The sequence below is a fragment of the Lycium ferocissimum genome, chromosome 6 (genome assembly GCF_029784015.1).
Source record: "Lycium ferocissimum isolate CSIRO_LF1 chromosome 6, AGI_CSIRO_Lferr_CH_V1, whole genome shotgun sequence".
In the NCBI taxonomy this organism is placed as follows: Eukaryota; Viridiplantae; Streptophyta; class Magnoliopsida; order Solanales; family Solanaceae; genus Lycium; species Lycium ferocissimum.
In genome coordinates this window covers 21,607,225-21,619,317 of record NC_081347.1, presented here as the reverse complement: position 1 = coordinate 21,619,317, position 12,093 = coordinate 21,607,225, and the positions used below count along the sequence as shown (strand labels likewise).

Below are 12,093 nucleotides of genomic sequence, written 5' to 3'. Positions count from 1 at the left end.
CCAAAATATACACATTTCCTGGCTATTATGTTTTTGGCCGGCCTAGAAAGGTAATTGTCTGTTCCTTTTTTCCCAAGAACTCAAAAGGCATATCCATTAGTATCGTTCTTCAGTAAAACTAGTACTAATAAATTGTCACCTGGAAAAGATCGCTTTGGACCATGCACATGAAGAAGGGGGAAAGTGGTGTTTGCCACAAAAGTAAGCTACTAAATAATTAAGAGAAAAAAGAAAAGTAAACGAAGACTCTTTCCCCTATCATTTACAGGCTTCCGATACTTATAGTAACCAAGCTAATTCAAGCCAAAACGTTTCATTTTGTATCAACTTTTGCTTTGATGGAGACGCAAAACGAAAAAAGATATAGCTCCACTAATTCCCCATGAAAAGCTGACAAGGGAAAGCTCAATAACTGGGAAACGTTCTTTACAACTCTTCCTATATAACATGTATTATTACCTACCCCTGTTCAGACTATGTAAAACAAGAGCCAAAATTCGCCTTATGGTTAAATTGCATACCACTTGTTAGCGTCGACTTGTAGTTCTCACCAGGAATGGCCTTGAGGAACCCCAATCTCATATTTACTCCACTTTCAAAACTATCTTCATAAATTCGTAGACGAAGTAACTAATTGCAGCTGATGGTAAAACCTGAAGGATACAAATTTAAAGAGGACATGTCAATATAGAGTTCCATATCTTATTAGCGAGTAAAATAAACAGAACAAAGAGATTTGTGCAATAAAAATGGTAAAGAAGCCAGAGCGCGAAGTTGTATGCACAACGTTAGCAGATGTAAAGAATCAAACAGATAGTAGGTAACCTAGTTTTCTATTTTGTCCGGACTCTTCAAATATGCCGCCGGGTGCGTCTTGGGTGCATTTTTTGAGAGTCCAAGCAACATAGCTAGTACTTGATGCAAAGACAACAGAGAATGAACATTAGAATCTAAAGACAAGTTTATCAAAAAATAAGAGCATATGGTGCATGGTTCGAAACTCTGTCGATAACACCCCCACCCCAATTCTCCATTAAAATACTAGACTTTTGCCTGTGGCAGGGTTCAAACTTGTGACGTGGCCCAACTCACACATCACACGTGCTCTTACCACTAAACCAGAGCCTGGGGTCATAAAAACTCAACATTTAAAGTGATACAAGTTCCAAGTTCCAATTCTTCATACCTAACTTCCCTTCTGTAAGAGAGCCCCAACAACCTGAACAACTGGACTTACCAGAACAATGATGCTATTAGACCTTGAGGCATTGCAAGCAGACTTAGTTGTTGAAATCCCAATGAAGTGAATGTACACTGGGATGGTAGTCGCTTGACAAATTTTCGTATTTTTTTGGACAAATCTACCTACCAAGTTAACGGTACAATGAAATTGGATACATCATATCACAAGATCTGTGTATACTCACTTTCCACAAAAGAGAGAACTGGTATATTTATTAACTAATCTTCAAGGGTTGTTACAGAAAGACAGTCCTAAAAAAAAAAAATAATACAAAAAAATAAATAGTTCTCTCTTGCCTTTCATTTTCCCCCTTTGAGCCCCCACCCTCCAATCTCTCTATCTCTAATCCTCTCGATTTCTCTGATTATCTCTTTTGCTTTAAGGTATTTCATTATTATTCATTTCTTGATTTTTTCTTTTATTGGAACTTTTAATTATGAATATGTTGTTTTCTGGTCTAATTGTTATCATTTGGAAAATTGTTCGGGTTTTGTTTGGTGAAAGCTTTTGATTTGATCAACTGGTGAGAGTTTATTTACTTATTTGTATTTTTTTCCATCTCGTGTAGGGTTTTCCTTTGTATATTTTTTTTATTGATTTTATAGTTGATCTTAGTAGAAATTAAGCATGTACAGGTTGTATTGTATGTTCAACAAGTGATGTTTAGGGTAATCCGTTATATTTGAATATTTGTGGTGTTGGGTTTTCATGTTATATGGTGTGATGTTTTTAGGTAAAGAGTTTCTTTGTTTTTTGTTTAATGAAATGGAGGAGTACATTGGTTTAAAGTTTTGATTTTTCACATATCAGTATATGCAGACTCAAGTGGGATATGGCTAATTTCGTTGTTGCTAGGGGTGATTGCTGATGAATTTATTAAACAATTGAGCAGTATGGATGTTATCTGAATCATCTAAAGTACTTGTAGGCTGTATATATGGTCCCGTCTTTTGCTGAATTGTGGCATCAAACGTTATGTCTTATTTGCTATGCCTTATTTACTTCTGTAATTTCTTTCTCAAACTGCTTTGTTATGCGTTACTTGAGCCGAGGGTCTTTCAGAAACAGCCTCTCTCTATCTCCACGAGGTAGGGGTAAGGTCTGCGTACACTCACCCTCCCCAGACCCCACCTGTGTGGATACAATGGGTATATTGTTGTTATGTATAACGGAAACTACAGTCTACAGTCAAGAAAATGCTTCGTTAACTTACCTGTAATAAGCTGGGAGTCAATCCAGCATAGAGCGCAGGGATACCGCCTTGCTCAACTATCTTCAGGCTAGTAGCCAGTGTACTCATCTTAGTTGCACGGACCTGCAACTGAAGCTGTCTCCTCACAACTTCAAAAGGATATGTAGCAGCTTCTGCACAAGCACCAGCAATTGCCCCATATACCAAAGTTCTAACTGTGCCCAACTCCAGTTGATCCAGGGCATTCAACTGTTCACCTTGTTGTTTCATCTTTTCTAGTCTTTTCCTCCCTTCCGGTGAGTGCAAATAAGCTGATTTTAATATATCATAAACTCCATAGAAAACTGCACCTGAAGGTGCCATGCTTATGATCGAGGGTACTAGGCCCTTGTAAAGAGAGAAAAACCCCTCTGTCTGAATCATATGCCGCGTTGTACCAATTAAACCCCCCAAGGCTTCTCCCCCAGGTGCAACCATTACTGTCCTAATCTGAAAAATTGATATTTTCCACGATAAAAGATAAGAAACATTTTTATGATCATTAAAAAATGGTAAAACTTGAAATATTTTGTGAATGTATAAAACGGAAAAGCAGAAAACTGCACGAATCGGTAAGCAAATTAAAAACTACAGTATAGACTTGGGAAAAGAGAAAGGTAGAGGAACATTTACAGCACAATGGCACGCTTATCTATAAAGGGAAGAACAACGTTGTCTAGTAATTCAATCAATTGAATTTATATTTCTATCAAGATAAACTGAACCCTATTTTGCACTTCACAGAAAATTATCAGAAAATGATTCAGCCAATTATGCATACCATTGAAATTTGGTAGAGCTTCGAACATACATTGTCTAACTCCATTACTTACCATATCTCATCCAAATCAATGATGTATCTGAAGCTTCATTGAGCATCAAAATTATATTTCTAAGTTCAATAGTTCCTAGATGTCAACCCAAGTCAATTATGTAGAATAATATCCAGGGCTTGGAAAATACTCCCTGCGTCCCAATTTATGTGGCAGCGTTTGACTTGGCACGACTTTTCAAATTTGTAGTCTTAAACAAACTTTAAATATTTGTGTGGCTGTAGATCATTTGATTAAGGGTAAAAAGGGAATTTTAAAGTTAAGTCGTTTCTAATTATAGAAAGGTGACATTCTTTTTCGAACAAACTAAAAAGGAAAGGGCGCCACATAAATTGGGACAAAGGGAGTAGCATCTAATCTAGTTTTTTTCCCTTTAAATACCATAGACATGATATCATCTAACAAAATGAGTGCGTTAAATTGAGAATGCAGAAAAGAAGGACCGGTAGAAATTGCTGAAGACACCAAATTAAGAGCAAATTCCAAGCATTAATTGCCAACAATTTTCAACTCAAGAATAGGGTAACAATCAAAACCAATGTGTGCTCCATTTCAACACGGTCACACATATAACAAGCTATGACTATCAAACTTTTCCGGAGTTAAGATAAAAGTAGCATGATCATGAAGAGAAAGGAAGAGAGAGGACAAACTTTGCATAATATAGACAGATGGTGCCGCTTGAAGAAATTAAGTGCCAACTAAAGCATTCTGATAATGTGGTTTATCTTGAAGCACTAATGCTAAATTTAAGAGGGTTTCTACAATAAAAAAGTAGTAACAATCAACCTAAGTCTTGAATCAAAGCTATCCCAGAGCTAGTTGCACCCTTGGGACATACATATAACAGGGACAATGTTTTCTCTGTAGTACCAACTTGATAGCGTCCACTTATACCCCTCCACTTCCCTTACGAAGCATTATCATACAAAGATATGTAACCAACTTAGCCTAGAAATTGACATACTCAGTGCAAGGGATCAAGAAAACAAAACAGAAAACCATGAAGAATCTATCACTCACAGTGTCCATAGGTATGCAGAGCACAGTAGCTGTAATTCCTGCAGCTGCACCAGCAATAAACCTCTCAATATTAGTTGCCTCCCCATTACTAGTTATTTTGAGTAGATGATCCCTGTATTTTTCATAAGAGTAGAAGTTGATAGCCTTAAATGGAGCTGTTCGTAGAATATTCACAGAATTCCCCTTCCAAAATCCCTTGATCCCTTGAGTAACAGCAATTGTCTTGATGAGCTCAAAAAGATGCTTCTGCTCACCACGAACTATATATTCCAGCTTTAGTCTCTCCAGTGGAGCAACAAAAGTTCTGGAACAATATCAGTTCAGATATTAATACATAGACAAAGGTCACAAAATCAACGAAGAATAAACAAATTGCAGATTACATTTACGGTAATAGGGAACAGGTTCCATTTCAATGCTAAAAGTGTACAAAGCTCCAACATAAGTAATACTAGGGTTTGTATTGTATTAGTCAGTAGAACTATCCACAACTCACAAGTAGCATGTAAATATGTGAAAGATATTCTCATCCCAAAATGCATAAAATATGTTCTGGATCAGGCACGGACATGTAAAGATCCATTTTCAACAAAAGGGCAAAACAACCATGCCAAACTAGAATTGGAAGACACAGACCTCAGTTTCAAGCTCTATGGTTACACACTAGGTGATAATTTTTTTTCTTTTTAATAGGCTATTTTTTCTTTTTAATAGGCTAATAGCAGATGATATTTTAAATTTAAACCTTCCTATCTGGGACACTTGGTGCTCTTTAGTAAGTTAGATTTCTTACTTTCTGTATGAACCACTGACATACACAAAATGATGTCCTCAAAGGAACAAAGCAGAATTGAGAAAAGAGTCAAACTATAAGAAAGAATAGACACGGCACTGGAGAAGCCACCAATATTAACCATGGAAAAGGGTCCCACATTTTCATGTATAACGAAGGGTTAGCCAATCTTCAAAATCAGTTTTCGTTTGCCACTTCTCACGCTCCTATTGTTTACTACTCCCTCCGTTCACTTTTACTTGTCCACTTTTGACTTTGCACGCCCCTTAAGAATTAATAAATGAAGTATATATTTTACCATAATACCCATATTAATTGGTGTATAGTCTCATTGGACTTGGAGAATGACTTGGAAATGAGAAATTAATGTTAAGGGTAAAACAAGAAAAAAAAAAAAAAAGTTTGTCTTTTCTTGATATGCTAAAGTGGACAAGTAAAAATGAAAATTTTAAATTTTTAGTATAGTGGACAAGTAAAAGTGAACGGAGGGAGTACTAGTTAATGCTCCTACACCAGGTAACATCGCCTCTCATACCAAATGTATTACCCAACAAAGAAGAGATTCAACAAGTATTTTCATACCTATGCAATTAAACATTCATCAACCATGTCGAACAACTTCAAAAGTTTAGAATCTAACATCTCTACTTTTTCATCTTAAATCAAGTACCTTGATATCCCAATAATACTAAAAATATAGAGCAAACTACTGAGTGTATAATTTCACGGTATAAAGACTAGCTATTCGTCATTCCAACTCAAATAACAAAAATTGCTATCAGTAAGCCAAAGCAAGCGGAAATCTATTGGTCATAAGCAGTGTGAATATTTGAAGATACATCCTCTGTATAGAGGAGAAAGGACGTAGATGATTCAAAAAGCTGACCACCAACGAATTTGGGATTGAGGTCTAGTTGATTGATTAGTTGCTACTACTAACTTACTGAAACTGTACCTTACCACAAAAAGCCATTTAAATTTGTCTAATTGACAAACAAAACTAAACAGTTTTTTTGGGGGAAATTCACTGTTTCCAGTTTCAAAATTCAGTTCCTAAAGGGCCTGCACTGCACACAACTCTACCCTTCTGCACTTAAATACCAGACTAGGTTCACCACCCAGGAGTCTAACCCCGTGATGTGGGGATACCACACATCCCCCACTGTACTACCTTTTAAATAGCCCCAGGGGAAACAATAATACTAAGGCATCGTTTGGTAGGATGTATTAGAGAAAATAATACTGGTACTAGCTTTGATATTATTTAATTCATTGTTTGGTAGTGTTTTCAACCTGCGTATAACTTCAATACTTATTCTTATACATAGTAAATCATGTCATTAATAATGACAAAATACATCAAATGACCCCTAAACTATACCCGAAAAGTCGTATTCACACAAACTAATCAGGCGACCTATTAACCCCTGCACAATCAAAAAGTGAATTTATTTACCCCTTTAGAGCTGATAAGGCACAAAATATAAAAACAAGTTAAAAAAGAAGCGCATTTTGAGTAATTATTCATTTTTCTTTCTTTTTTTTATTGCAAGATTTAGATTTTTTTAACCCCACCCCCACTCATCCCTTTCTTCTTCATTACCCCCCCCCCCCCCAACCCCCCGAGAGCTCCGACGAGCACGACCTCCATCCCCCACCCCAGGCCTCTTCTTCTTCAAGCCCCATCTTCCATCATCTTCTACTTCATTTTTTTTTCTCATCACACTTCTCTACAACTTAATTTCGTCGTGAATCCATTTTTTCTCATCAAACCCACCATAAATTTCACCACCCCTCTAAACCCCTCACCCCTCATCGCCGATGACTCCATTGATCGACCAAATCGAAAGTGAAGTGTGGTGGGCCAAACGGAAACTTCCTGCAAACTTGTTTAGAACTGCTATATATAGTTGATTGAGTGGGAAAAAAAATAGAGGAAGAGCGAGTGGGGGAAGAGAGAGAAGATAAAAAGGGAAGAAAGGCAAGTGTGGTGAACCAGATGGAAACTGAATCTGCTGCTGCACCAAAAATCACAACACCACGTCCACCACCACCTATTTCAACACCCATCGAACACAAATATCCAGAAAAAATTATTGCAAAACCAAGAAATCGAGTTGCTATGTGATTTTCTCGTTGCAATGCAATCGGCACAGATTTTTGGGTATTTGTTGTGGTGGTTTTTGGGGAAGAAGGAGGTGGGTAATGGTGGCTTCGGTGGTGGCAGATATGGTGTTTCCGGTGGGTGGGGTTGTTTAGTGACGAAGAAGATATAATTATTGGGGGATTTTAATGGTCAATTAAGAATTAAGTAGTGTAAAATATAATTAATAAAAGAAAAATCAAAAAGGAAAATGAAAAGAATATAAAAATTAGAAAATTTCTGATGTGGCACTAACGTGGTGCCGACGTGGCGGGCAAGTGCGTAACACCTTCCCATGTGCAAGTGGTTATAGATGTATCAGGGGTAAATAAATTCACTCTTTAACTGTGTTAGGGGGTAATAGGTCGCCCGATTAGTTTGAGTGTGAACTCGACTTTTCGGGTATAGTTAAGGGGTCATTTGAGGTATTTTGCCCATTAACAATACAAGTACTATTCCTATTCTAGTACACCCTATTCATTACTCTTTATAGAAATTATGCACTGCATGTTATTTAATACGACAAACCAAACAATTGACAAAAAATAATGCCAAAGATAGCATCCAAGGGTGTGGCTTAGTGGTCAATGAAGTGGATTGAGAACCATGAGTTCTCAGATTCAAATCCTAGCAGAGACAAAAAAATACTAGGTGATTTCTTCCCATCTGTCCTAGCCTTGGTGGACAGGAGTTACCAAGTACCTATTGCCGGTGGGAGGAGCAAATATCCCGTGAAACTAGTCGTGGTGCGCGCAAGCTGGTCCGGACACCACAGTTAATAAAAAAAATGCCAGCATTACTAATACACCCTGAGGCGATTTTACATGTAAATTTCGGGGCATGTGAACCCATGGTCTCCTCGTATTTATGTGATTTTTTAGAATTTATATAATATTAACGGCTAACACCCATGCTCCAAAAAGTCTTAATGATCCACTTGTTTGAATGCTCAGTTATTTACCTAGAGGATTAGGGATCTAGGTTCATGAAAAGAATTATCTGACTCATGACTTGGAGTTGGCAGCCGTGATGTTCGCGTTCTCATCACTTTCTCACCATCATAACCAATCATGTATGTAAATGGATGGTATGTCAATGAATGAAGTCAAATTCATCATATCACAATTCAAGGAGCCAATAGTACAAACACACCTACTTGTAGGTATCATAGGCCTACAAAGATTAGCTAGCGCATATAAATAAGCAGAAATTAACCCATAGACAGTCAAGCATAGAACTAAGCACATTAACACAACAGTTCACGACTCATGGAACATAAGAGTCTCACTATTCTCAGATCATGGGCCTAGAGCGGATTCTAATTTAAGTGGTGCACCCATGTTCTAGAAATCCTAGATTGGCCTCTGCACAACCCCTAACATTTTATAGAAGGCATAAGAATGAAAAAGCTAGTGTTTACCTGGAGACCATAGCAGCAACAGCACCAGCCCAAAGATGCTTAGTAGTATTCAATGCACCTCCACCCTTCTCTACAGCTTCCTCACACACTCCAACTTCACTCTCCACCACAGCAGCTTCTCCATTCATCTCATTATTATCTGAAAGCGCAACCGACATAAACCGTCCCTTATCTCTCCTAACATTGATTCCCATCCCTCTACTCCGCCAAGAAGAAGAACTATTTTCCATAGAAATCAACGAAACTAACGATGTTGTTGTAGCCAAATCATCGAAACCAATCGAATTCATACACAAATCACTACTTTTCAAACTCAAATATCGAACCCCTTTTAATTTTGAATCCGATTGAATCTCCAAATTACCCATTTTTTTTTTTTAAAGAAAAAATCCTCAGATAAGGGAAAATAAAAGAAGTTCTTGATTAATGCTTCATATTTTAGGGGTTCTACGGAGCAATTGAACATAAAGCTTATTATTATTATGTACTAGAAGAAAAGGGGATTTGAAAATAGAATAAATACAAAGAAATGATGCTTATTCTCCTGCATTGCTTCGATCGCCCCGCGCTTTTTTGGTTCTGCGCTTTGTTTCCTTGTATAATTAATTGGTTAAAACCAGGACGAAATTTGCGAGGAATTTAGTTCAAAGGGACTTAACAAAAATGAATAAAGTTATGTGGCCCCATACGACCCTATGTATATATGGGCGATTCCGACACGACGCATAGATCAGTGGCGGATCCAGAATTTACAGGTCGTGAGTGCTTAAATAATTTTAGTATAAATTTCACAGTTATAATGGGTGCTCATGACCATTTTATAGACCTTTTAAGGATTATTCTATTCCTTAAGAATGTTGTCTAGCGATTTGGCCAAAGTCAATGGGCGCTTAGCTCCCATATCCCCAAACGTAGGTCCGCCACTGGCATAGACGATCTATTATATTTGGTTGAGGGTCATTTAATCAGGTCACCTTGCATTATGCAAACGTGTGTTGTAGTTGTTCTGACGATTTAACTGAATAAATGTACTTCTCTTAAAATTTTTTAATTAGGAAGGGTTTGACTATCTTACTCTTATTATTAATTGTGTCTTAAACTTCTAAAATAACAAATAATTTGAGGAAACTATATTTAGTAATCACGACAAATAATTTGAGACGAAGGAAGTACTATACTTGTTGTCATTACTAAAAATAGATGTGCAAAAAAAATTGTTATTTTGAAAAACCAAAATATAATTAAGTTTTCGCCTTTAGCCTTACTTAATAAATATGGAGAGATTAGTGTGGTGAAAAAGGTGAAACTTCTCAACTTGTACCACTTTTATATGATGCTCAAAGAACTTTCTGGCTTGAATTTTTATGCGTAAAAACATGATATAAACCTCACTTGGGCGGAGATCATGGTCATTTAATGGGATTGGATGATATCCCATGTATCTCAAAAATTACGTTATTGGAATTACTGCCTGCCCGACCGCCTTGATTATATATGTGGAATTCACTACGATGGAAACATCTCCGATCCCCGCCTACCCTGGCATCCGAGATTCTAATTCGATCTTCCACGTGTTGTTTCAGGCGGGTTTATGTCTTCCTGATGTTTGGAGTATTCGAACCCTTTTCCCCTAAATAAGACTTCCCATAGGTTCATTATGTGCTTCACGACTTGCGGAGATGGGAGGTAGGGTTCCTAAGGGACTTGGGCGCGTATTGGAGTAGAATAACTAAAACTAGAATTGAGAAAACTTAAGAGTTGACCAAAGTCAATCTTAAAACTTAAGAGTTGACCAAAGTCAATCTTTTGTGTTACCTTGTTCGTATGATGATTTAGATTTAGTTGGATGTTTGGTCGGGTTTCGAGGGGCTCGGGAGTGATTCAGAACACTTAAGCTAAAATTAGTAATTTTAAAGAATAAGAGCTGGCCATGATCAAATATGTGATTAGACGACCCCCGATTGAGGTAAGTTAAGACCTTGACTTCTAATGAGAGAATGCTTTTTCCAATTAAGTAACTTAGAATGGATAAAGAGTAAGGGGTACCGTATACATTGAGGTGAAGAGAACCTATGCTATGCGGATACCATATGTCATGTTGGAGTACTTAGGCTATTATGTGAAATTCTCTTTAATTAGCTGATTGTATTTATAATTATTAAGCATGCCTTGGTTGATTTCATATGATTCATACATTATTGATTTGCATGCTAGCTTAAGCATCACTCTGAATATCTCATATACTTTGTGATAATTGAGTTGCATAGATTCTTTTCTTGTGCTATGTAAATGCCTCATGTATGCATATGAAATTCATAATTATATATCACATCCATTAAATTATGTGATAGATCTATGGTTATGGCCTGATGAGATTTGATTCCAGGCGCAGTGATGGTATTATGGGTTGGCTGTCCGGTTGACATGATTGATGACGCGATGGAATCTAGTTTCGTGCTGGGCATATGAACAATGCGGTTGTCCTCTGATGGGTCACGCTCCCGAACACCCCTTTAGAGTTAGTGTGTATAATGGGTGTTTGAGGTATCAAGTTTTGATGTTGTTATGGTGAGAGCCTGCATCACGTGCATTGCATATGACTCTGGTTCATGCATATCATCTATATGTGTTGAGTTAGTGAATCTATTGTATTGTTTGATGGAAGTTGTGCATATCATCTATATTGTATAGGGATGAACGTTCGAGCCATTGGATTGAATATGAAAATTTGGGTTTTGATTTATGATTTCGGATTGAAGATATTATAATCCAAATAATGTCACGCCCCGAACCATGGCCTGGGCGTAACACAGCACTCGATGCCTTGCTGCATGTGACTGAGCGAACCACATGGCTTGCTGAATCAACATGGGGCATGAGCTAATGCGGAATATGATATAAACATGCATGGTAAGAGTAAAACATAAGATTTAATAATTATAAGTCTGAAAATATATAATAAACAATGAGCCAAGACTGGCTATACGACTCTAAACATTTGACATGGCATAAATGAACTAATCTAGTGTATGAAACCTCTGACATGAGTCTGAATACTAAACTGTTTACCGGGACAAGGCCCTAGGCATATCTTAATTACATAATTGAAATAAATATAAATAGAGATACAACGCCGAATAAGATGAAGATCTCCAATAGCTGATACATGCGAAGTCCTAACGAGTTGATCCGACGTCCTATAAATCTGCATCATGAAATATAGGCCCCCAGGCAAGTAAAAGGGGACGTCAGTACATTCAGATTGTACTAGTATGTAAAGTAACCGAATGAAATAAGCATGACATATGGAATAATAGATTGAAATCGTAAGTCGTAAGCCGAATACGAAATACGAGCATCATCTATCATGCGCGTAAAACATATATATATATATATATATATATATA

General features: G+C 37.1%; 1 protein-coding gene across 1 annotated transcript; it reads right to left on the bottom strand.

The window, feature by feature from the left end:
* Positions 1–285: 285 nt before the first annotated feature.
* Positions 286–9,322, bottom strand: LOC132059500 (probable mitochondrial adenine nucleotide transporter BTL3). Its single transcript, XM_059452121.1, has 4 exons — positions 8,687–9,322; positions 4,331–4,634; positions 2,457–2,924; positions 286–653 (listed from the first exon to the last, which is right to left on the bottom strand). The coding sequence occupies exons 1-4, from the start codon at positions 9,052–9,054 to the stop codon at positions 585–587; spliced, it is 1,209 nt and encodes a 402-aa protein (XP_059308104.1). The 5' UTR covers positions 9,055–9,322; the 3' UTR covers positions 286–584.
* Between the last annotated feature and the right edge of the window lie 2,771 nt (positions 9,323–12,093).

Bases quoted from the DNA above. Each gene is read 5' to 3' on its own strand.
- LOC132059500 (XM_059452121.1), bottom strand. From the start codon at position 9,054: ATGGGTAATTTGGAGATTCAATCGGATTCAAAATTAAAAGGGGTTCGA. The intron at 4,635-8,686 runs GTAAACACTAGC...ATATTGTTCCAG, and splicing joins GTTGCTGCTATGGTCTCCAG to AACTTTTGTTGCTCCACTGG. The intron at 2,925-4,330 runs GTGAGTGATAGA...TCAATTTTTCAG, and splicing joins TCTGCATACCTATGGACACT to ATTAGGACAGTAATGGTTGC.